The following is a 23882-nucleotide window of genomic DNA, read 5'->3' as shown; positions in this document are numbered from 1 at the left end:
TGTTCCAAGATGGTATGAAGTAGGACAATCTGAACCTTCAGCTTTGACTGAAGTCAACGACACAGGGTCTTGCTGTGTTGCCCAGGCTTGTCTTGAACCCCTGGACTCAAGTGATGCTCCTGCCTCAGTCTCCTGAGCAGCTTGGGCCACAGGTGCACAGGTGTACACCACCATGTCCAGGGTGATCAAGTAATTTTGGGGTTTTGTTTTTGTTTTGCAATACCAGGGATTGAACCAAGGGCACTTTGCCACTGAGCTACAGCCCATTTTATTTCATGACAGGGTCTCACAAAATTGCTGAGACTAGTCTCAAACTTGTGATCCTCCTACCTCAATCTCTGGAATCCCTGGGATTACAGGCATGCACTACTGCATCTGGCTTGCCTCAGGTTTTTGTGGGGTTTATTTGGCACCAGGGGTTGAATCTAGGGGTGCTTAACTAGTGAGCCACAACCCCAGTCCCTTTTTGTATTTTATTTAAAGACAGGGTCTCACTGAGTTGCTCAGGGCCTCTTTAAGTTGCTGAGGCTGGTTTTTGAACTTGAGATCCTCCTGCTTCAGCCTCCAGAGCCACTGGTAATACAAATGTGCATCACTGCACCTGGCCCATCATTTTTATCCTACGGTTTGACTCCAAGGATGATATGAATTTACCTTTATCAATGACTCTCAGTCTTCTCCATCTGCCCCCCTTCTTGTCCCCCTCCTCTCCTCACTCTATCCCCTTGCATTTTCTCAATCTTATAGAATTTCTGTCTTTTATTCAATTCATGGTGAGGTTCTTTTGTAGAAATAATCTCCATAGAAAACTTTTCGGAATGAAAGTCACATAGGACAGCATTTGTTCTTGGTTTAAAATTGACAAGAGCCAGGCATGGGGCTGGGGATGTGGCTCAAGTGGTAGTGCGCTCGCCTGGCATGCGTGCAGCCTGGGTTCAATCCTCAGCACCACATACCAACAAAGATGTTGTGCCCGCCGAAAACTAAAAAAAAAATATATATATATATTAAAAAATTCTCTCTCTCTCTCTCTCTCTCTCTCTCTCTCTCTCTCAAATAAAATAAAATAAAATAAAATAAAAAGAGCCAGGCATGGTGGTACACACCTGTAATTCTGGCTACTCAGGAGGCTAAGGCAAGAGGATCACAAGTTTGAGGCCAGCCTCAGCAATTAAGCAAGACCCTCAGCAACTTGGTGAGACCCTGGCTCAAAATAAAAACTAAGAAGTGCTAGGGAGGTAGCTGAGTGGTATCGTGCCCCTCAGTTCAATCCCCAGTACTGCAAAAATAAGTAAACAGAAAAATAAATATTTTTTAAATAAAAATTGATCAGCAAATTAAACTTGAACAAAATTTAGATATGCAAAATGTGAACCATAAAAATCAGTCCTGTCCATAAGAAAAAGATAAACAACACAACAGAAAAATAGGCAAGATAGTTGGAATGAACTTCCAAATGGCTGAGAAATGTGTGAGGAAACTACTTAACCACTTTCCTTATTTCTCAACCAGGTATAAGGGGACATCAGATTAAACCATAGTGAGATGCCACTTGATGACCAAGTAGCAGAGTTAAGGTGGATTCCACCAGTTCTTTTGTGTGTGTGTGTGTGTGTGTGTGTGTGTGTGTGTGGGTGGTGCTGGGGATTGAACCCAGGGTCTTATGCATGTGAGGCAAGCACTGTACCAACTGAGCTATATCCCCAGCCCGGATTCCACCAGTTCTAACTCCAATTTATTTTTAGTAGGGTAAAGGATAAGAAAAAAAATCAGTTCAAAATTATGTAAAATTATAAAAAGTATGTAAGTTTGTAGTTCAAAAATTATAAGGCTGGAGATGTGAATTAGTGGTAGAGGTATGTTTAGCATGCATGAGGGTTCAATCCTCAGCCCCTCAAAATATATATATACACTCACACATAAAATACACCATACCCACATATACACATGCACACATACATGTGCACGCACACACGTGCGCACACATGTGTGTATGTGTGTATATATATATACACACACATACACACACATATACACACACTCCCATAAATAATTAGTGATGACTCAGAAGCAGTTATGTCAATATTCTCTCAGGTTAAGAAAGCACACACACCTGTAATCCCAGTGACTCAGGAGTCTGAGGCAGGAGGATGGCAAGTTCAAAGCCAGCCACAGCAACTTAGCGAGGCCCTAAGCAACAGCAAGACCCCATCTCAAAATATAAAGGGTCTGGGGATGTGGCTCAGTGGTTAAGCACCTCTGGGCTAAATCCCCAGCACCAAAAATAAAAAATAAAAGAAAGAAAGCAAAGGAAAGAGAAACCACGGTGAAAAACAGATTTTCACCTAAGCGATGGAAGGACTGGGTTCTTTAGTCCCCAGACAGCCCGCTGGTGCAGACTGGGTTGCCTCCCAGATCCACAAGGCTTTGCTGACCTTTCCTCATGGAGACAACACACCTGTCAGCTCACCAGGTAAACCTTAGGGCATCCCCTCATTAATTCTAAGGACACATGTCAATCCAAAAAGGAAATGAAATCCATTTAAGGAAAGAAAACAAAGAGTAAACGAAAGTAGAACAAATGCTCCAAAGACACTGCACAGATCACCGTATTCGAGTCAGAGTGTTGCGGAGTCCGACCACGTAGAACACGATGTTGGCGTCGGTGTTGCTGTAGATGCTGTTGATGGCAGCCATGGTGGCGCCCATCCTCCCGGCTGCCGCACAGATCACCACGGGGATCTCCTCTTCCACGTCCTCCGCAGTCTCAGCGTCATCATCTGGAAACATCAAAACCAGCCCTTGGAACATGAAGGAATTTCACGGTAGAGCAGTTTAACTAGTGTTCCAGCGTCCTGGGGGAAGACAGCACAATGTGGGAGAGACAGCTCACTGTTCTCCAAGATCTAGTCTCTCTTTCACTAGACTCCTCAGACTCCCTTGCAGCTCGATGTGATCAAGTGCTGATAATGTTCATTTAAGTTAATTCTAGTAACCATGTGCAACTCCCAGGTCTGCCTTTCAAAGGGCCGCGTTTCCTGTCTAGGATGCTTTTCCCATTCTTTCCTGCATGGCTAGCTCCTGCAGATTAATTTCAGAAGCAGGATAGACATCAGATACTCTGGGAGCATGTAACAGTGCCCTACAGACAGTACACCCTTCCATAGGTCCCTGATGCGCCCTTGCTTATAATTGGATCTAACGATTGGTTGCACACCCTTCCTTTCTCTTCTATTATATAGGAGCTCTCTGAGGGCAGAGGAGGTGTCTTGTCAGGAGTGGCGAATAAATCATTGCTTTGAACTCCATAGCCGTGGACATTGGAGACACCGCTTCTGGGAATCTTTTGGTGTGATGGTGCTGAGAGAAATGCCCATTTGCTGTTAATGGGGCAGATTCCAGGCCTGGCATGCAATTTATGATATCTTTGAATTCAGATGCTTGCTGCCTTGGGGTGGAAGAAAGATGGACATGCTCAATAGCTTTGAGGCACCAGAGGCCCAGAGAGAGAAAAGATATGGGCAAGTAGATAAGCCCCAATTAGCCTGTTCTTCCTTGACCTCACTTTTGTTTACCTTGAAGAAGTTTTTCTCACAGTAAATCCCTTTGATGCATATAAAATAAATCCGTGAGTCTTGCTCTGTTAGAGGTCAGACCCATCTAGCTGACCAAGCCACCAGGCCCCACTTTTTACCTATTTTTGTGTACTTTGTTTTTATTTATTTTCTTTCTTTCTTTCTTTTAAATTTTTTAAAATTTTTATATGGTGCAGGGGATCCAACCCAGTGCCTCACACATGCTAGGCAAGCACTCTACCACTGACCCCAGCCCCAGCCCTGTTTATTTTACTTCTTATAACTTTTCTCAATCCGACTCACAGCCTGCGCTCAGTACACTGACGCAGTGAGATCTTGTCTTGTTTATCTCTGGGTCCTCTGCATCTATCCCAATGACTAGCACATGGTAGAGCCTCAGTAAATTTTGGATGGATAGACAGATGGATGAGTTTATTAGGCACCTCTATTTCTGCACCTACCCCATTGCACTTGATGAGTCTTTGTGTCTGTTTCCTCCACTAGACTGTAAACTCATCATACTATCCCCACCGAGTCTCATACCTTGGAAATGCTTAAGGAAAGTTTGCTGAACTGAACTGAATGGATGGATTGGCCCTAGAGAACAGGGCTCTTAAGGAATGGTTTGCAGGCTATTCCTAGGGCAGAGAGAGGGAAGGGTTGAAAATCGGGGGCAGAGCCTGGCTGCCAGGCTCCGGCAGAGGCCTTCAGCAGGCAGCAGGCAGTAGGAGGTAGGAGGAAGAAAGAGAGGGCATCACACCGCCACTGCCAGAGAAGCTGGGCCAATTTAAGCCCCCCAAACCTGTTAGCTGCCAAAAAGTTTCTCCTTCAGAACAAAAGTTGAAGGCACATTGGAGACCTGTGGGGAAGTTCTTCAGTGCTTGTGTCCTTCTTTGTGGCTTCTTTTGGGAATTGCCTGCTACACTATTTAGATCCACGGTATCAACAAACTGGTGCTTCAGCCAACCCATTCAGAGTTGGCACTGTGAAGCCATTGGGTGCCCAGAGCAACTAGAAAACATAACCATGATAGAAGGGACTGGAAATTAGTCCATTCCCACAAACCTCTCTTGGGAAACCATGCTTATTTCTAGAAGTGCAACGTCAGCTGTCCCAATGCTAAAACTCACAATCAGAAAGTATTGGTTTTTTGCCAAAAAGATCAACTTGTCTGGCCCAAATAAGATGGGAGTGAGGCTCAGGTAATCAGCATGCTAAATCACAAGGAAATTACCTGGACAGAATGCGGAATGTGGGTGTCTTGCTTTCCTTCAGCGTGTGATGTCACAGGGACTCCAGATGTTGACTTATAACACTGGTTCTTTGAATTAACATTCTTTGAATTACAAAAATTATACTTCTTTTAAAACTTCCAGTCCAAATGGAAGAGGATCTGGTAAATTGTGATGATTTTGCAGATCTCTCGGCTCCCATTGGAGAGGTAGATCTCAGCCACCAGTGTGGTGTGTGCCCAAAGCCCTCCTTTGTGTAAATTCTCAAGAACTCATTACTACAGACATGTACTATTTTAAAACCACAATGGAATCCTACTTTTTATACCCTCTGCAACTGGCTTTTCCCATGTAACATACCATGGCCATCTTGCCACGTTAACACTACATTCTTTTGAACTGTGTTTTAATGATAGATTCTTTTTTAACAGTGAATGGAATCAAATGTGATATTAGATCCACTCTTGTGGTCCCAACACTTTGTTTATTGTACGAAACTGATTAATCAGTCAGGACACGCGTTTCCGTACAGTTGTTTGAACAGCTGTTCTAAGACGTACCCAGAGGATGAGCTGAGTGCATGCCCTGGTTCCAGCAGGGAGTGAAGTGTAAGGAAGAAAGAACACAGAAAGAACCAGAAGCTCGGAGGGCATCTGACCTTGCGTGACTTCTTTTCTCTCTTCTAAAACAGTTTTTGGAGGTATACTTTAGACGCTGTGATGGGCTCATCATGTCCCTACAAAGCTCTTATGTGAATGTCCTGACCCCCAGTAACTTGAGATGTGACTGTATTTAGACCTAGGCTTCTTGAAGGTGACTCTCTGCAAGCCTGGGAGAGAGGTCTCAGAAGAAACCCACGTGCTGGCACCTTGATCTTGGATTCCCATCCTCCAGAACTGTGGGAAAATAAATGTGTATTCTTTTGGCCATCTCCCCGCCCCCACCCTGTGGTGTTTTGTTGTGGCAGCCTGAGCGAATCAATACAGAGGCCTTAAAATTTACCCATCGTAAATAGTGTGCAGTTCAAGGATTGTTAGCAAAACTGTGAATCTGTGCGGTGATCACCACCATCCAGTTGTGGAACACCTCCAGCCCTAGGAGAGGTTCTGAGCCTGTGTGCCGCCCACCCACTCCCAAGACCCGCTCTAGGCAACATCCATCTGCTTTCTAGAAATTTGCCGTTCAACTGCCTTTTCTAGAAGTTTCATAAACGTGGGATCATGCAAAGTGTGGGCTTCTGGGTCTGTCTTCTTTCACAATGTTTTTAAGGCTCATCCACATTTTAGCATGTATCCGTAATTTGGTCCTTTCTAGCTTCAAAAATGCTCTGTGCTGTGTGGAGAACACGTCCCCTTCATCCACTCTCCAGAGGGGCCACCTGTAGACCATTTCCAATTTGGGGCCACTATGAAAAACACCCCATGAACAGATGCTCTCGATGCTCACTTGGACCAGATTTTGCATGTTTTAAATTATTTTAAAGTAATTTTTAATTTAAAAATAACCAGAAAGAGATGGCCACTCTCTGGGAACAGAAACACTGTTTTGTTCACTGGTGTGTCTCTAGTCCCTAAATGTCTGGCTTAAAAAAAAAAAAAGTGGCATGAATGTCACACACTAGAACACTAACTGCATTTACTTTTGACGGATGGAGTTGCAGGTGATTTTTTTTTTCTCTTTTGTGCTTTCCATAAATGAGTGTGTTTATTTGCCTAATATAAAATGTAAATTAATTGGATATACAGTAAACACAAACAGTGCTTCTTGGTGCTGATTCTGTGGGTGTTTGGGGTTGCGAAAGTACCATCTCACGCAGTCCACCCCAGAGCAGGAAGATGGGGCTCTCATCGCAGCTGGAGTGGGACCTGAGAGTCATGAGGCTGTTTGGGCACTAATGGAAATGGATCAGCAGAGAGAGGAAAGAAAGGGCAACTTCCACAGGCAAAATGGTGAGAGACTGCCAAGGGATGGGATGCAGAGCGGCCCACTCCAAGAGTGGTCCAAGAATCAAGAGCAGCAGCAGCAGCAGCAGCAACCGGGAGAAACTCTATCAGAAACACAAATTCTCGGGCCCCTTCAGAGCTGCCATTCTAAGCCTCTTGGTGGGGCCCAGTGGTGTGTTTTAACAAGCCCTCCATGTGACTCTTCCATGTGCCACCATCTGAACAGCACTGATCATTCTAAGACACAGAGAGTACTTGGCCTTGGGTGGCTACTCCACACTCAAGTCCTTGGAAGCTGGCCGAGTTATCACATGTCCCTAAACCCATCTACTGAAAGGACCTAAAGGAACATCTCAAACCACAGCCATCTGGGTGGATTGCACGCCTGCTTACCTGCTTCAGCCTTGACCACGGTCCCCTTATGAACTTTCTTGTACAGAATCCCACATAGGGTCACAATCAGGAGGAACAGCAACACTTGATTAACTGAAATGACGATGACACCATGTCAGAGTCCAACCCAGCCAGCTGAAATCAGGTGGAGAGGCTCAGAATGGCAGCGTGAGCAGAGGCCCTCCAGGACAGACTCAGGGGGCCTGGGACCTTTCTTGGAACAACTGGCACAGAGGTAAAGAGCTGGCCTGGCACACAGTTGTCAGGGACACACAGAAGCCAGGTAAGGAAGACCCAGCACTAGCGCAGACAGTCTGTTGGCAGAGATAGGGGACTTAATCATTGCAGGGTGCTGCCTCTGGAGCCACTTTCCCTGCACAAATATTTTGTTTCAAATAGTAGCCAACATTTATATAATGCTTATTGTGTGCCAGGACTGATTGTAAGTACTTGCGTTTAGCTCTTCTAACACAGCAGCTTTACAATTAATTCCACTACTGGTCAAGGATGTTGTGCAGAAAATTCTTACCCTGGGTAAAATGTTAGAAGACTTCAGTACTTCTTCCAGTTCTAAGTCCCCAGGACAGATTCCACACCATTTGCAATGTTTGCTCTTGGGACCTACTAAATGGAGCAGTATAGGACCATGGTTTGGGTTTTTTTTTTTTTTTTGCAGGGAGGGGTGTACTGGGGATTGAACCCAGGGGTGCTTTACCACGAAGCTACATTCGCCACCCTTTTTACTTTATTTTTAAAAATATTTTATTAGCTGTTGATGGACATTCATTTATTTATATGTGGTGCTGAGAATTGAACCCAGTGCCTAACACATGCTAGGCAAGCACTTGTCCCTGAGCCACAACCCCAGCCCCTCTTTTTATTTTTTATTTTGAGACAGGGCCTCACTAAATTGCTTAGGGTCTTGCTAAGTTGCTAAGGCTGCCCTGGAACCTGTGATCCTCCAGTCTTGGCCTCCCAATTTACTGGAATCAGGGGCACATGCCACCTGGCCCAGCTCCAGCATTTTCTTGAGTATAGAACACATACCACTGAATATGCATGAAATGACCGAGAAGATTCATGTCCATAGCATTGAGCAACATTAAATCACGGTGTGAAAAGTCGGTCTGATTCCATGTACAGGAGGACAACTAAAGCTACTCCCAGAATTAAATGTCATTCTTCTAATTAAATATATTTTTTTATAATCACCTTCCTTATTTTATAATAGTATAAAACTTTTTTCAACTTACTATAAGAATAAAAGCTTTCTATTATAAAGTACACTTTTAAATTTTAAATGTGAGTCAACTTAAAGAAAATACTAAGTAATGCATAGTACAGAAAGAACACAGATATTGAAAAAAATTAAGAAGATAGTGCATTGACATTGTGGTACACAAACCCCTGAAGTATGGGGAAAGTTGGTAGAAAGGAAAGGGAGGGGATTTGAAGTCAGACTCAAACCTTTTTTCCCACCTCCTGGCTGTGTGACCTCAGACATATTACTTAACCTTTCTGAGCCTCTATGTACTTGTCTGCTAAGTAGGGATTATAATAATAAGCATTATCTCACAATCTGGTTTTGAGAGCTAACAGAGGCAATGCAGGCACAATAAAGATTTCATAATTATTATGTATTATCATTATTTTGCATCAAGATACTTAATTTATTGGCCTCGTATTGATTTATTTTCTGGCTCCAAGACATTTGTCTTCATATTTGTTAACAAAAGGAGGTTGGACAGTCTTTCCCAATACCTTGAAAAAACACATTCTGAGGCTCAATGATCCCACTTCTCTCTGGGTCATCAGATTCAGCCAGGGACAACCAGACATGAGGCTCAGTTTAAAACAACTATAGGAAAGCAGAAGGGGCAAAGTTCTACTGTTTCTCAGTCTGACCATGTTCATTTGCACAGGTTTGGAGAGGTGGCCCAGTATCTTCAACCATCTATTCATTCTAACTATGGCTGTTATCAATGAGTACATTTGCCAGATTACAAAAAAAAAAAAGGGATTTTTTTTTTTTTTTGGTAAAGAGTGTCTCATGCAACATTTGGGATATATATACACTAAAAAGTTATTCCTTTTTTATCTGAAGTTTAAGTTTAACGGGATGACCTGTGTTTTCATATACTAACAGGCAACTCTAACCTGAGAGTAACAAGATTAGGTTAGTGTGTTCCCCCCCAAAAAATTCACACATCAACTTGTCTAAACTCGGGGGTTTATCCGGGTTTCAATACATTTGAAGATTTGAGGTGACCCTTTAAGAACAAAAATACAAAATTACACATGCTAAATTATACATGAACATGAGTATTTATTTATTTTTATTGGTATTATTTTTGAGACAGGGTCTCACTATGTTGAGGCTGGTCTCAAACTCATGGATTCAAGGTATCCTCCTGCCTCAACCTCTTGAGAAGCTGGGACTTTGAGATGCATGCCCAATTGAATATTTATTTAGAATGAGAAGAGAAGTTGTATTAGCAGGTTTTATAAAAATACATGACCCTGCTCATTATAGGTCCACTTCTGACCAAAACACTTAACAACCTTCCACAGGAATCAAAGCAGATTCAAAAGAGAGTAGAGAACAAAAGCTAGCCAAGTCTCAACATCAAAACCCTCCAGCTGAATATCTTCCTCTGATCATTAGTATCAAAAGCGATCATCTGGGCTGGGGCTGTAGCTCAATGGCAGAGCGCTTGCCTAGCATGCGTGAGGCACTGGATTGGATCCTTAGCACCACATAAAAATAAAAAAAAAAACAAATAAAATAAAAGCATTCTGTCCATCTACAACGACAACAACAACAACAATTTTTTTTAAAGCGATCATCTTACTTTTTCTTAACAGAGCCATGGGTATCCACGTGGATGAGACTGTAACCTGTGGATTGAAGAATAAAGTTATGTTTAAAAGGGAAGCAACTCAAAAGTCACCAGCAAGGGTTACGGACAAAGTCTTCTCTAAAAGCCAGACATGGAGCGAAGTGTGGCATCATCCTTTACTGTTCTGAATCTAGAATTAGGGAAAGAAAATCGATATTTCTTAAATGTCCAGCCTACCTCTTCAAAAGTGGTTCATCTGGTGGAATAAGCCTTGCAAAGGGCCCGGAAGAGGTCTTTTGTCTTTATGGCTTTTTAACCTTCTCCAAGAAGCTGCATTAGCCTTCTGGGCCAGCAAAGCAGAGGAGCTAGGTGGGAATATCTTGCGAGGGATCTTTTTGATCTAATGTTCCAACCCCGTGCCTGTCTTCTGCTTTCATCACTTTGCAATATAGTCATAAGTTTTCACTATATTTTGGAATATTTCATTTGTGCTCCGAAGTCGAGAAAGTTAACAAACTCTCTGTTCTCGGAGTCACCTATTACTCTGCTTCCTGGTTTTCCCAGTTTATAATTTATCTATCTATGCAGTTATTACAATATCTTAGATGTTCATTTGGAGAAGCAATGGGTATTTAGACAAGCACAGGGGAGCAGGGCACTTTCAATGAAAAAAATGAAATTCAATCATTAGATAAGTATTTTAAACAACCAGCTACAGTTTCGCTTTTATTTTCCCTGAATGCATCCTGCACACCCAGAAACTCCAGGTGCCTTGAGAGTGGCCCTTTTCATTCCCTTCTAGACCCTGGGAAAGAATCAGATCAACACAGCACATTACTTAAGGTTTTTCTGAGATCAGGTTTCAGGTACTTTTATGATTTCAGTGAAATGTGTTTGTCCAACTTTGGGGGAAGATATAAGCTTCCAATGGCCTTTGGCCACGTGGCTCCCCCTCCAGCTCCCTGGAGGTAACCATCTGGACCACGGGGTAGAAAGAAGACAGAGTCAGGGGATGGCAAACTCTGAGTCCAGGAGGTGAGCCCCTCCCTGGGCATCCCACCGACCCAAGCCAATCAATTCCCCATTTTTCCTTAAACTTCTTTGAATAGAGTTTCGGTTTCTTGCCAGCAGGAGCCCTTACAAGCATTTTTGCTGTGGTCAAGCTGGTATTCATATACGTATATGTGTATATATGTATATTTACAGGGGCCAGATAATTCAGTATTAAAAGCTCCTATTTCCTTTGCCAGTAAATGGATATTGTGCTAAGTGAAATAAGCCAATCCCCAAAACCAAAGGCCAGATGTTCTCTCTGATATGAAGATGCTAACTCATAATGGGGAGTGGGGGCAGGAATAGAGGTTCATTGGATTAGACAAAAGGGCATGGAGGGAAGGGAGAGGGATGGTAACAGGAAAGAGAGTGGAACGAGTCAGAGATAACTTTCCACGTTCATATAAGAACTCATGACCAGTGTAACTCCTCATCATGCACAACTACAAGAATGGGAAGTTATACAAGACCCCCTCCCCCTGGAAACTTAAGATTCATCACCTATTAAATGGCTATAATGTCATTCTCCAACCACCACATTAATAGCTAATTCAGGGAAAGAAAATTTAAAAAGCCAACCTTCAATGAATGCTAATGTGACTGAGTGAAAGGAGACACGGGAACAGGACACACGTGGTCTCCCAGTCTCACCCCACAGATTAGTTACTCATGACAAAAGGACTCTTGAGATGTGATGAGCACTGGTATGTTCCTGCCAATGATATTCCACTGGATTCTATCATGGATAAGATCACAGGTAAATTACAATTGTGCTTCATTCTGAAGAATTGCCCCAGCCTCTTGGAACATGTCAATATCATGAAAAAAAAAAAAAAAAAAGCTAAAATTCTGTAGAGACTTGACAATGAAATGAAATGCTTTAGCCCTGACTGCATCCTGGACCAAATATTTAAAATCAGTTATATAGACTATTATTAGGGAAATCAGGGAAAAGATGATAGTGTTGATGTTGAATTTCCTTGGTGGATTGAAAAACCAGCCTCTACCTCAGAGCAAAGCCTGTCCAAGGAAGGGACATCACCTTTGTCCTTGGAAAGAACACTCCTAGGCACATTCCCACCCTGCTAAGTTGTTTATCTACAAATAACAGGAGAGATTTGCTGAGCCAGGTGTCCCTGACTCAGTCAGGCTAGGTGGGGATCCATAGCCACCCCCTAGCAGCCACCAATCAGCATGAGACAGGGAAATACCTGGGATGCCAGATGACCCTCCCAGTAGTTTATGGTGGTTGATAACATGTTGGGAAACCATGTAGTTCTGCACAAACACCCCTCTTGGCTTAAACCAATCAGTTCAAATGAATACCTCTTTTGTACTGACCAATCACCCCTACCCAACTTGTTCCCGCCAGTGAATGTGCTAAACATGTTTTAGAGTTGTTATTTGATTTTCCCGTGGTGTGTGATGATTTGCTAACAGATGCTATGATGTATGTGGGGGTCCCTGCCTTCTCCAAATAATGTATAAAACTGCTGCAAACCCTGGGCTCAGGGCCTCTCAGCGTCACCAGTTGCTGTGTGCGCGTGGAGGACCGAGCTAGCTCGCAATAAACACCTCTTTGCTGTTTACATCGATCTTGGTCTCTGGTGGTATTTTGGGGGTCCCGAATTCGAGCATAACAGAATAATTGTGGTGTGCTCATGAAGGAACTCATTCTTGACAGTAGAATGACACATATGTATTCAGGGGTGAAGGATCAAGAGGCCCAGGAGTGTGGGGGCCTGTATGTATAGATGGAGAAAGAGAGATTAAGATGAAAGTCAATGTGACAAAATGTTAATAATTGATCGAGCTGGTAAATAAGCATTCGTTATCACTTTCTGCAATTTATCTATAAGTTAAAACATTTTTTTCCCAAATGAAAGGTAGGAGAAAATGAGCATCATCATACTATTTTGTGAAGACTAAGGGTGATGGGGAGTGGAAAGTTCTGGTAACAGTACTTGGCAAACAGCAGGAGCCTCATTATGACCGTGGGACCTTAGGGAAGCTCTCCATCTCTCTGAGTCTCTGTCTCATTATGACTGAAACAGACTGTTCTGCCAGACTACCACCATTATAGGACTCTTGTCTTCAAAAAAGTGGTTGGGATGAGGATTCTCGGTGTTGTTGAAACATCTGTACCGTACCACCCAAAGCACCCTACCGCGTCAATGCAACCTCTCTCAAAATTCAACACCATTTTTCACAGTAATAGAAATACTACTGATTTCCAATAATATTACAAAGCCGTATAATCAACGCAGTAGGATACCAGCATAAAAACAGACATGGAGATCAGTGGAGCAGAACAGAGATCCTACAAATAAACCCAGGCATACATGGCCAACGAATTTTCCACAAAGGTACCAAAAAACACCATGGGGAGAAAATAGTTTCTTCAATAAATGAGGTTGGGAAAACTGGATGTCTGATGGCAAAAAAAGGTAAGACTAGATCTTTTTCTTACAGTAGACACAAAACGGATCAAGCATTTAAATATAAGATATAAAATTTAGGGCTGAGGATGTGGCTCAAGCGGTAGCGCGCTCGCCTGGCATGCGTGCGGCCCGGGTTCGATCCTCAGCACCACATACCAACAAAGATGTTGTGTCCGCCGAGAACTAAAACATAAATATTAAAAATTATCTCTCTCTTTCTCTCTCTCACTCTCTCTTTAAAAAAAAAAAGATATAAAGTTTAATGGGAGAAGATGTTTGCAAACCATATGTCCAATAAGAAATTAAGATTGCAAAAATATATAAGGAACTCATGTAACTCCATAGCAAAAAGAGCCAAATAACCGCATTTTTTTTTCTTTGTACCAGGGATTGAACCCAAGGGCGCTTAAACACTGAGCCACATCCACAGCCATTTTTATTCTTTATTTTGAGACAGGGTCTCATAGGTTGCTTACAATCTCACTAAATTGCTGAGTCTGGCCTTGAACTTGTGATCCTCCTGCCTCAGCCTCCAGAGCTGAGATTACAAGTGTGTGCTACTGCCCCTGATAAATAACCTGATTTTAATAATGGGCAAAGGTCCTGAAACTTCTCAAAAGAAGACATACAAATGACCAATAGGTATATATGAAAAGATGCTCAACATCACGAATCACCAGAGACACACAAATCAAAACCACGAGATACCACTTCACACCTGATAGAATGACTGTTATCAAAAACCAAAGGCTGGGAGTGTAGCTCAGTGGTAGAGCACTTGCCTGTTATATGCAAGGCAGTTTCTCAAAAAATAGAACTACCACATGTTACATAACAATTCTACTTTCTTATGTTTAGATATGAGTTGTCCCCCAAAAGCTCAGTGTGCGAAAAAAATGCAAGGAAGTGTAAAGGTATTTCCAGCAGCTCAGGAGGCTGAGGCAGGAGGATTGCAAGTTCAGAGCCTGCCTCAGCCTCTTAGTGAGGTCCTGTCTCAAAAAAAATAAAAAGGGCTGGGGAATGTGGCTCAGTGGTTAAGTGCCCTGGATTCGATCCCTGGTACAAAAAGAAAGGAGGGAAGGAAGGAAGAAAGAAGGAATAGATGTGAAATGATTGGGTAATGGTTGGGTTAAGAAAGCCTCAACCTCAGCAGTGCATTAATCCCCTGCAGGCACGTAGGGTGTGGCTGGAGGAGGTGCGGGAGCTAGGGCTATTTTCTCGGAAGAGTTAGAGATTTTGCTGAGAGAATGTAAATATGAAGTTAATTGATGAAAATGCCGAGAGGGATTAAGTGCCCAGCCCAGGACAGGAAGGAAATTAGGGTGATTCCTTTCACCTATTTATTCATACATTCAGTCAACAGGTATTTATTGAGACTCTACTAATACACCAGGACCACAGATTCAGAGGCCAGTCCCTAGGGAGTCCACACTTGGGTGAAGGACCCAGGATGACAGCAGGATGCTGAGGTGACCTGGCAGTGTGAGCCCAGGGCATGCACTGTGCCAGCGGTGAGGAGAGGGTGGGGGTGGGGGGTCAGGAAGGCTTCCCGTGGCTCCTGAACTGATGCAAACCACTCCATTCAGGCCTGTACTTCCTCGTGAGAAGGCAGGCCCCTTGAGAGCAGGGACTGCATCTGAGTCATTTCTCATTCTTGGCAGGTGCCCATCCTCTTTCCCTTGCCCATTTCCACAAGAGGCAGAAAAACCTAAATACAGACTTCACTCACCTCCTTTGCAGCGAGGAGGAGCCACATTATGCAGATCTGCAGATGAACTAAAGTAAAAAATCTGCCGGGACACTGGGGATGCTTTTGCTTTCTGGATGAAGGGGCAATTCCTCCTTCTTCCTGCCTTGCCTGGGCCCACAAATGCTGGAGCTAGGCAGCCATCTTGTAACTATGAGGGAGAGGGCAAGAGCTGCAGAGAACAGCCAGCCCTGACATCAAACGGAGAATCAATGCCTTCCATACTCACATCCTCCAGACATATGAGAAGAATAAACCCATGCATTTTTAAGCTGCTGTGAATTTGTGTTTTTGGGGGTACTTGTGAAGTCAGAATTAGGCAGTCAGTATAGATAGGTAAATCGAGTCAGGTTGGATCAAGGAGGCCAATTTTGAGTGAGTCCAGCAAGTTGGAGACTGTCCCCTGAAGGACTGAAATGTTAATTCTTTCAGAGTCCTTCCTCCACCCTTATCAAGAACCTGCTCCTGCTCCAACCTGTGGCTAAGGTACCTTGTCCCAGGAATTGCCTTCCCTACATGGAGCTATTAGGTTGTTAATTAATATGTCCAGGGCTGCTCCATCCTGCCCTTCCCCCTTCAGCCCACCTGTTTCCCACCTGTTGGCCACCCCACTGTGCAGCATTTCTAGGCCTATCACATAGGCTGGAAGGAGAGTGATGATAAGGGGAAGAGGCCAGGAGAACAAAGGAAGCCTAGGACTTACAAAAAGGGCAGAACACCCCGCTTCTCGGGATACCAGGATGCCAGCTATGGCCCCTTCTCCCTCCCAGGAGAAGTCTGTTACCCCTTTGTAAATAAACCCTGCTTTATATGCTTGCCTCGGCGTGCTTCTCTAATGTTCAGACTTAAACATGTGAAGAAGTAGAACTCGTCACCGATAACCAGTGGTATCAGTGACAGGGGAGCCAAGTTCAGAAGAGACAGAACACTCACAGGGAGTCAGGCATGGACAGCTGGAGGGAATGATGGGGGAGGCTTTTTGTTTTGGGGACTAGGAACTTTACCCTAAGCCAAATCCCTAGCCCTTTTTATAAGTTTTGCTTTCATAAGGTCTTGGGAAGTTGCTGAGGTTGGCCTTGAACTTGAGATCCTTTTGCCTCAGCCTCAGGAGCCGCTGGAATAGCAGGTAAGCCTCACCACACCCAGTGTTTCCTCTGCCATTCTGAAGCTCACTCTCAGTCTCTTTTGCCAACTGTCTCCTTTGCTCCTACCTCCTGAGCCTCAGAACACCTCAGCATACAGCCCTTTACTGAGAACTCTCTTCTGAGGAAACCTCCTGTTTCACAGCTTTAAATACCATTTCTAGGCCAACAACTCCCACGTTTCTGTCCCCATGTGGATTCCAGACTCCTAAGTCCAACGGGTCACTTGGCATATCCACTTGAAGGTGCCCATGTGTCTGAGCTCATGAGGCCTCCCCCAACCAGGCACCCTAACCAGCTCTCCCAAACCAGTTAATGGAACTAATTGTTCCAGCAAAAACTAAACTTGGTGCTATCCTTGACCCCACTTGCTTCCCTGCCCCACATGTGGACTGGTAATAAATGCTGTCTGTTCTTCCTGCAGAATACATCCACCATTTTCACCACCTTCAGGTCCTGACCCTGGCTGACCACCATCCTTGGACTCTTTGACTGTCTTATGCCATGGCTGTTTCCCTCCCGTTGATTTCATAACCAAAAAACACAGTCAGCCTGTGAAACTATGAGCCAGAGCCTCTGCTCCAAACCCTCTGAGGCCTGCCTGTCTGTCTCGGGGTCAGAGCTGAGTCCCTCAATGTCCTCCCACAAGATCTCCATGATCACTGGCTTCCCTACCAGACAGACTTCACCAGCCTTTCTACTAGCCATTCCCTACATCTGGAATGTTCTCCTGGGATATTCAAGTGGCTTGATATATATCCACACACACACATGTATCAACTCCTCGGCAATTACTGCCATCTGCCATTCTGCCTCTTTGTTATGGTTTATGGTTCCCCCTCCAAAGGATACATTATAAGATCCCCGAGGCAGGAAAGTTTGTTTTTGTTTTTATTGACAAATTGCTAACATCTAGACAGGTGCCTGGCAGTATCGGTCCTCAAAAATATTTATGGACTGGAGAGAGGAAGGTACAGCCGACTCCTTTAGGATGCTGCTGAGAACCGTGTATGGTATTCAGGGAAATGAAAACCCGCCACACAGAAGCCACGAAGGTGCTCCCTGGGGACCTCACGACTTCCCTCCTGATCCCACCGCCAGCTCCGCCTCTGAGGACTGTTTGAATCCACCCCCTTGCCCCCTTGTCTTCTGCCACCCACTTACTGCACAGGAACAACACTGACTCTGCAAGAACCTCCCGCCTGGCCTTCCCGCCCAGAGATCCTCCCCACCCTCCTCTTCCCCAAGTAATCGGTGGCGTAACTGTCTCAGTAGCTTTTTTTGTTGTTGTTGCTTGATAATTATATCAAAAAATAATTATCACCTTTTTATTATTTTTATTTTTATTGTTTTTTATTTCAAACACACATTCAGCTTGACTTCTGGCTTGATTTTCCTTTTCTTAGTTTCATTTGAAACATTTGAGTCTATTGAAAAGTTGAGATAAGCACCCACCACGTACTCTGCAGCCCATTCATCAACTGCTAATCTGTCGTATTCACTCCACGGCTCTCTCTATGTACTTGCAGTTGCAGACATCACAACACTTCACCCCTAAATACTTCAGCAGATCTCCCCTTAGAGTAAAATATCCTGTTGGGCACAGTGGCACCCACCTGTAATCCCAGCTTCTTGGGAGGCTGAGGCAGGAGGATCTCCAGTTCAAGGCCAACTCAGCAATTTAGCAAGGCCCTAAGCAAATTAGTGAGACCCTGTCTCTAAATAAAAATAAAAAGGGCTGGGGATGTGGCTCAGTGGTAAAGCATCTCTGGGTTCAGTCCCTGGTACCAAAAATAAATACATTCATTAATTAAAAATAAAGCAAGGACATCCTAAAACAAACAAACAAACAAAAAAACACACACACACACACACACACACACACATCTTCCTATATCATCACAATGCCACGATTTCACCTAAGAAAAGTAACATTGATAACATCAACCAATAAGTTGTCCATTCAACTTCCCTCATTATCAAAATATTGTTGTTCATTCTTTTGTTTTAAGTTGTAGATGGACAAATACCTTTATTTTGTTGATTTATTTTTATGTGTTGCTGAGAATCGAACCCAGCGCCTCACATGTGCCAGGTAAGCGCCCTGCCATTGAGCCCCAGCCCTAGCCCCTGTTGTTCATTCTTGGTCAGCCCCACCCCACTGCCTTTTTATTTGTCACTACATTATGGGTTTGGAGAATGCAAGCCACTTGTTTATAGAATTGGACTGAATGATTTACACCGCAGCTGTGGGGAGCGGGCGGGGGAAGGCCAGCAGGTACAGGCGTGCAGTTGTATAAGAGATAACTTCTAATGTTCTACAGCACAGGAGGGTGACTGTGGTTGATAACAGGTAATTGTTTATTTCAGAATGGCAAATAGGATTTTGAATCTTCTCAACATCAAGAAATAGAAAATCTTTGAGGTGATGAATATACTAATTAGCATGATCTGTTCATTATACATAGTACACATGTACTGAAATATCACACCGTACCCCACTAATATGTACCATTATGTGACAATTCTTAAATTTAGCCTTAGGGCCGGGGTTGTGGCTCAGTGGTAGAGCGCTTGCCTAGCATGGGTGAGGCACTGGGTTCGATCCTCAGCACCACATAAAAATAAATACATAGGGGCTGGGGATGTGGCTCAAGCGGTAGCGCGCTCGCCTGGCATGCGTGCGGCCCGGGTTCGATCCTCAGCACCACATACCAACAAAGATGTTGTGTCCGCCGAGAACTAAAACATAAATATTAAAAATTATCTCTCTCTTTCTCTCCTCTCTCACTCTCTCTTTTTAAAAAAATAAATAAATAAATAAATAAATACATAAAAATAAAGGCATTGTGTCCATCTACAACTAAAAAATAAAAATTAAAAAAATTAGCCTTAAAAAGACCCTTCCGCAACCCTGAGTGTCTTTTCTGCTTAAAGCCACTTGCTAGAACCCACTAACAAAAGGTTAAGGTCCAAGCTTCCAGTGACACCTGTGGGTCCCCATGCCATGTCTCTGTCACGCTGAGCTGCTTCAGGATTACTCTCCACCCTCCTCTGTCCCCAACCCAACACTGCGCCCATCTTGCCTCTGGACTGTGGTTCATGCAGACACTCTGCCTGGAATGTCCTTTCCTGCCTACTTCCCCAGTAAACTGTTGGTGGTGCCTTAAAGACTCCGTTCAGGCTCCTCCTCCTCCTCAGGGAAGCCTCCCCCAGTGGCCCCCCGGGTGGCGGTGGCGCTCTGCTGATGTCCACTCTACCCTTGCAAGCTGCACCACATTTTGTCATCTTGTGGCATGCCTGTCTCCTCTACCAGACCATGAGACGGTTGAGGACAGGGACTGTGGCTTACCCACTCGTCCTGTCCTGAGGTGGGAACTCAGTAACTACTTGTTGAATGAATGAGAAATAGGAGGGAGAAAGAAAAAGGAAGAAGCTCTTGTTGCTCTGCTCTTCAACCCCAGGGAGAGAGGGGTCAGCGCTTCCTTCACTAAGGAAGTAAGCACCAAGGAGGGGGACTGTAGATGCCCTGTCCCAGGAACACAGGCTCCAGATAGGGAGCCTGGAACTTGCACCTCTGTGAGCTCCCCCGGTGGGGGGACTGCCATGTCCCGGTTTCCCTGGATAATAACTGATCAACCCTGTGCATGCACAGGCCTATCTTCAGGACAGCCCGAGAGGAGGAGCAGGAAGTCAGCTCCTGACAGTCATGGAGAGGCATTCCCGAGGCAAGGCCCTGGACTTTAAACAGGGGAGGAAAGAAGCAGAGGGAGGCCTGAGGGCCTGCCCCCAAGGAAAGGAGAAGAGCTTAGAGAACTTAGAGGCTGGGACCGTTAAACATGGGTCCCTGAAGACCTTGTGTAGGGAGCTGTTTCACCAGATGCCAGAGAGTTGCCAGAGCGTTTGTTGCCCATGGCCAAACCTGGAAAGAATGTCTGAGACCTGGCAGTGGCTAGGAAATTAGCTCTGCCTTGGGTGAAGAGGCGGAATGGGAAGGATGCTTCAGAAAAACACTTCAAAAATCTGAGCCTGTTAGTCTTATTTTACATGCCAACTCTGATCAGCTGGTAGAGGCTTTCAGGATTGGGAAACGAAGGAGAAACCTAGGCCACCACCAGATTTTATTTAACAGGGCCACAGATGATGATTAATCACATTTATCATTGCAGGTAGGGAGGAATGGGTAAGGACCTGGGAATCAAAAGGGAGGAGGGAAGACATGGGGTGGGGAGGCTAAGAGGTAGTGTTGAGTGCCTTAAATATACCTACGTTCGGTGGTCATCTGACAAGGACACACCTTCCATGCCGTGACCACCTCCCACTAGGGGTAAGAGCTCATAGAGGTGCAAGTTCCAGGCTCCCTATCTAGAGCTTGTGTTCCTGGGACAGGGCATCTACAGTCCCCCTCCTTGGTTCTTACTTCCTTACCTGCCTCTCAGGTGCGCCACATCTCCCAGCCCTGACACATCAAGGACCAGGCCTCCAGCACATGAACTTCTGAAGGACAAACTACAGCCACACCACAGCACTAGGGAACAGAGTGAGGTGTCCCCTTGGGTGGTAAAGGAGGAAGTCCAAAAGGGACCAAAATGAAAACAAGGATGGCCAGAACAGGATATCCCAGAGTGTGCTCCGAGAAGTGTTCACTGACATTATGTGACAAAATGGCTCACTAGGAGCCACTGTGCTGAAAGTCCTCCAGTGGAGTTGTCCACTGTGGGAATTCTCAGGACCTCTAAAGAGATTATATGCTCTGAGGTTTCTCAGAAGGTGACAGAGTTTGCAGGGCTACTTAGGCCATGGGACCAGGTCTTCAGAACATTCTTTGGAAAATGCTGAAATAAAGGCAGCATTTAGAGAAGCACGTTCCTTGGGAGCTGGAAATGAAAACGACGAGGTTTAATGAACATGTCTTTCTCTCAGCAAGGAAAGAGGAGAAACCAAGACAAGGCAAAGACAGAGTGGGCAAGGAGAAATAGGAGCTCAAAGGCAGGAAGGAGGAAAGCAGAGTCTCGGGGAGGCATGTGAAGACAGAGGCCACCTGGATGACCAGCCTGCCAGAGTGTCACCAAATGCAGGAAGTGTGGCCACTTCTGTCATCACTGCTGTCATCACCATCAGCAGAGAAGCTGACCAGTCCTGCGGGCTCACTGCTTTGCAGACCCTGTAGTATGTCTTTCATTGATATGATGGGTTTTTTTTATTCCCATTTTACAGATAAATACAGCAAGTTAATTTGTCCAGAGTCAGGCTTATAAAGTTTACAAGGGGCAGCCCATGGACTCAGTCCTGTGCCTGACCCAGAGCCGTGTCCTCACGACTACCCAGCTCTACTGTTAGCTGTGTTTGAGGCGGAACTGGAATTTCATTACATAATACAAAAGGGGCATGGTACAGGAGGCAACACCAAAACACAGGCAAAGGAAAAGGCAAAACCAACCGACCAACCAAAGCCATTGGATATTTGGCTGCCCAGAGCCAAACAGCTACAGGACCACCCATCTTCTCCACAGCACATCCAGCTGTTATATATCGTTGTGTTCTCTTCCTCTCATCTTACTGTTTACTATCCCTTCTTAACTTATGTCATGAACTATGTACCAGGCTCTCCTGGGCTTATCTAATGTATTACACTTGTCGATAGAGAGATAATTTTTTTTTTAATATTTATTTTAGTTCTCGGCGGACACAACATCTTTGTTTGTATGTGGTGCTGAGGATTGAATCCGGGCCCCACGCATGCCAGGCGAGCACGCTACCGCTTGAGCCACATCCCCAGCCCTACACTTGTTGATAAATCGAACATAGGACATTATCTGGATGTTAAGCACTTTCGACCTAAACACTCTGACTACTGCACCCACTACAAACTTACAGAGATTTCCACAGCTGCCAGTTCTCTTACTGAATATGGGAGCCCTCAGAACAGTTTTCTAGAACAGATTCCAAAAACATGAATCACAACTCAATTAAGTCATTTGTGGCTCAGAAACATACCTGCATTAAGTGCCAGCATTTATCCGTGTCTTATTCAACTGCTAATCTCTACTGACAAATAGTTTTGGGGAAGAGAGGGGAAACAAAAATCAGATCTGCAAACACAGTCCAGGATATGAAAACCTTGCACATGGAGTATCTTGGATTTGTAGCAATGGCAAAAAGGAGAATAAAAGGAAGGAAGGAAGGAAAGAAGAAAGGAAGAAAGAAAGTTTCCATTGGAATGCTACAAAAACAAGCTGGGGGACTCCTGAAGGCAAAGTTTGTGTGGACAGACTGACTGACACCTCTGATTTACTTCTTTGAATCTGTAGCAAAATAAAGGACTACTGCAGACAGGCCAGGTTAGAATGGAAAGACAGAATGCTGCTCCTAAATCTCTCTACTTACCTGGTTAATGGTGAGGGTAGGTGGGACTTTGTGCTCCTTGGTCCAGTCTCTAGTGCTGAGGGGCAGAGAATTCAAATCGTGGCTGGCTCAGGGCTGCAGCCCTTCACGCTGCTTCCGTTGCTTCTAAGATCTCATTGGAAATCTCAAAGGGCTAGAGAGTCCCAAGGCCTCTATTAAGTTTCCAAAAGAACATCCCTCCCCTACCCGCACCCCCCTTTGCTTGCGTTGACTTTGGGTGGCTCGGGTTTCTTCCTCTCCTGCGCCGAGCAGCTGGGAGCCCAGGCGTTGCTGGCAGAGTCAGGCAGCCACTGAAACACTTCCAGATGTGCTGGGCAGGGCGGGCCAGCTCGGATGGGCCAGACTTCCTCTCATAGCATCGTCCTGCAGTCTGCTTGCAAATCGTATCTAAAACACGGCTGTTCTAGAGGAAAAGAATCAAACCGAGGGAAGAGCAAATGCTCCGAGGGTGAATTTCAACCACACGTTAGATCTAACATAAACTCTGAAAGAGAAGGTAAAAATAAATTCATGCTGGTTTTGAGAGTCTTTGCAGCCTCTAGCTGCTCCTGAAATCTCTGCTCATTGAAATGCTGTCGTCTGCAAATCAAAACCCAGACAGCAACTATCGTCTCAGTCTACCAAGGCATGATAATGTCTGAAGTTTCAAGATGGAGTGTATCCTGCCTGAACCCAGAGAAGAATCACTCAGGGGGTTGGCATCAAGGACATCTATGTTGTTCTGTATTTCTGCCATTGATTCTCAGGAATCCTGGAAATGGCACCAGCACACTTTGCCTGGAATCATAGTACTGATTCTGCAGTGATCCCTCTCCTCTCCCTAGTTTCTACAAGGAACTAAGGTTGCCCACTCTGTCGCCTTCAGGAGTGGTACCCTCCTATTGAAACAGGATGCAAAGCCACACTGTAATTTTAAATGTTCTAGCAGATGCCTTAAGAGAAGTGCAAAGAAATAAAATTGATTTAAATGATATATTTTATTTTACACAAGATAAAATATCATTTCATCACACAGTAAAAAATATTATTAACAAGACATTTCACTTTTTTTAACTGTGTCTTTGAAATCTGGCATGTGTTTTATTTTAATTTTTTTTCCTCTCTCTCTCTA

The 23882-nt window shown here is 44.5% G+C and overlaps 1 protein-coding gene across 1 annotated transcript in view; it reads right to left on the bottom strand.

Annotated features, from left to right (window-relative positions):
* Window positions 1-22875, bottom strand: part of Glt8d2 (glycosyltransferase 8 domain containing 2) — a 30543-nt gene extending 7668 nt beyond the window's left edge. The window contains exons 1-4 of the mRNA XM_026397952.2: window positions 22754-22875; window positions 9996-10041; window positions 7144-7236; window positions 2609-2780 (exon numbers count right to left, since the gene is read on the bottom strand). Coding sequence (XP_026253737.1) covers window positions 2609-2780; window positions 7144-7236; window positions 9996-10014 — 284 coding nt within the window. The 5' untranslated portion in view covers window positions 10015-10041; window positions 22754-22875. The remainder of the gene's footprint in view (window positions 1-2608; window positions 2781-7143; window positions 7237-9995; window positions 10042-22753) is intronic.
* Between the last annotated feature and the right edge of the window lie 1007 nt (window positions 22876-23882).

This window comes from Urocitellus parryii, chromosome 5 (assembly GCF_045843805.1).
Source record: "Urocitellus parryii isolate mUroPar1 chromosome 5, mUroPar1.hap1, whole genome shotgun sequence".
Taxonomy (NCBI): Eukaryota; Metazoa; Chordata; class Mammalia; order Rodentia; family Sciuridae; genus Urocitellus; species Urocitellus parryii.
Note: the sequence above shows the minus strand (reverse complement) of the source record. Positions and strands in the feature narration are given on the sequence as shown.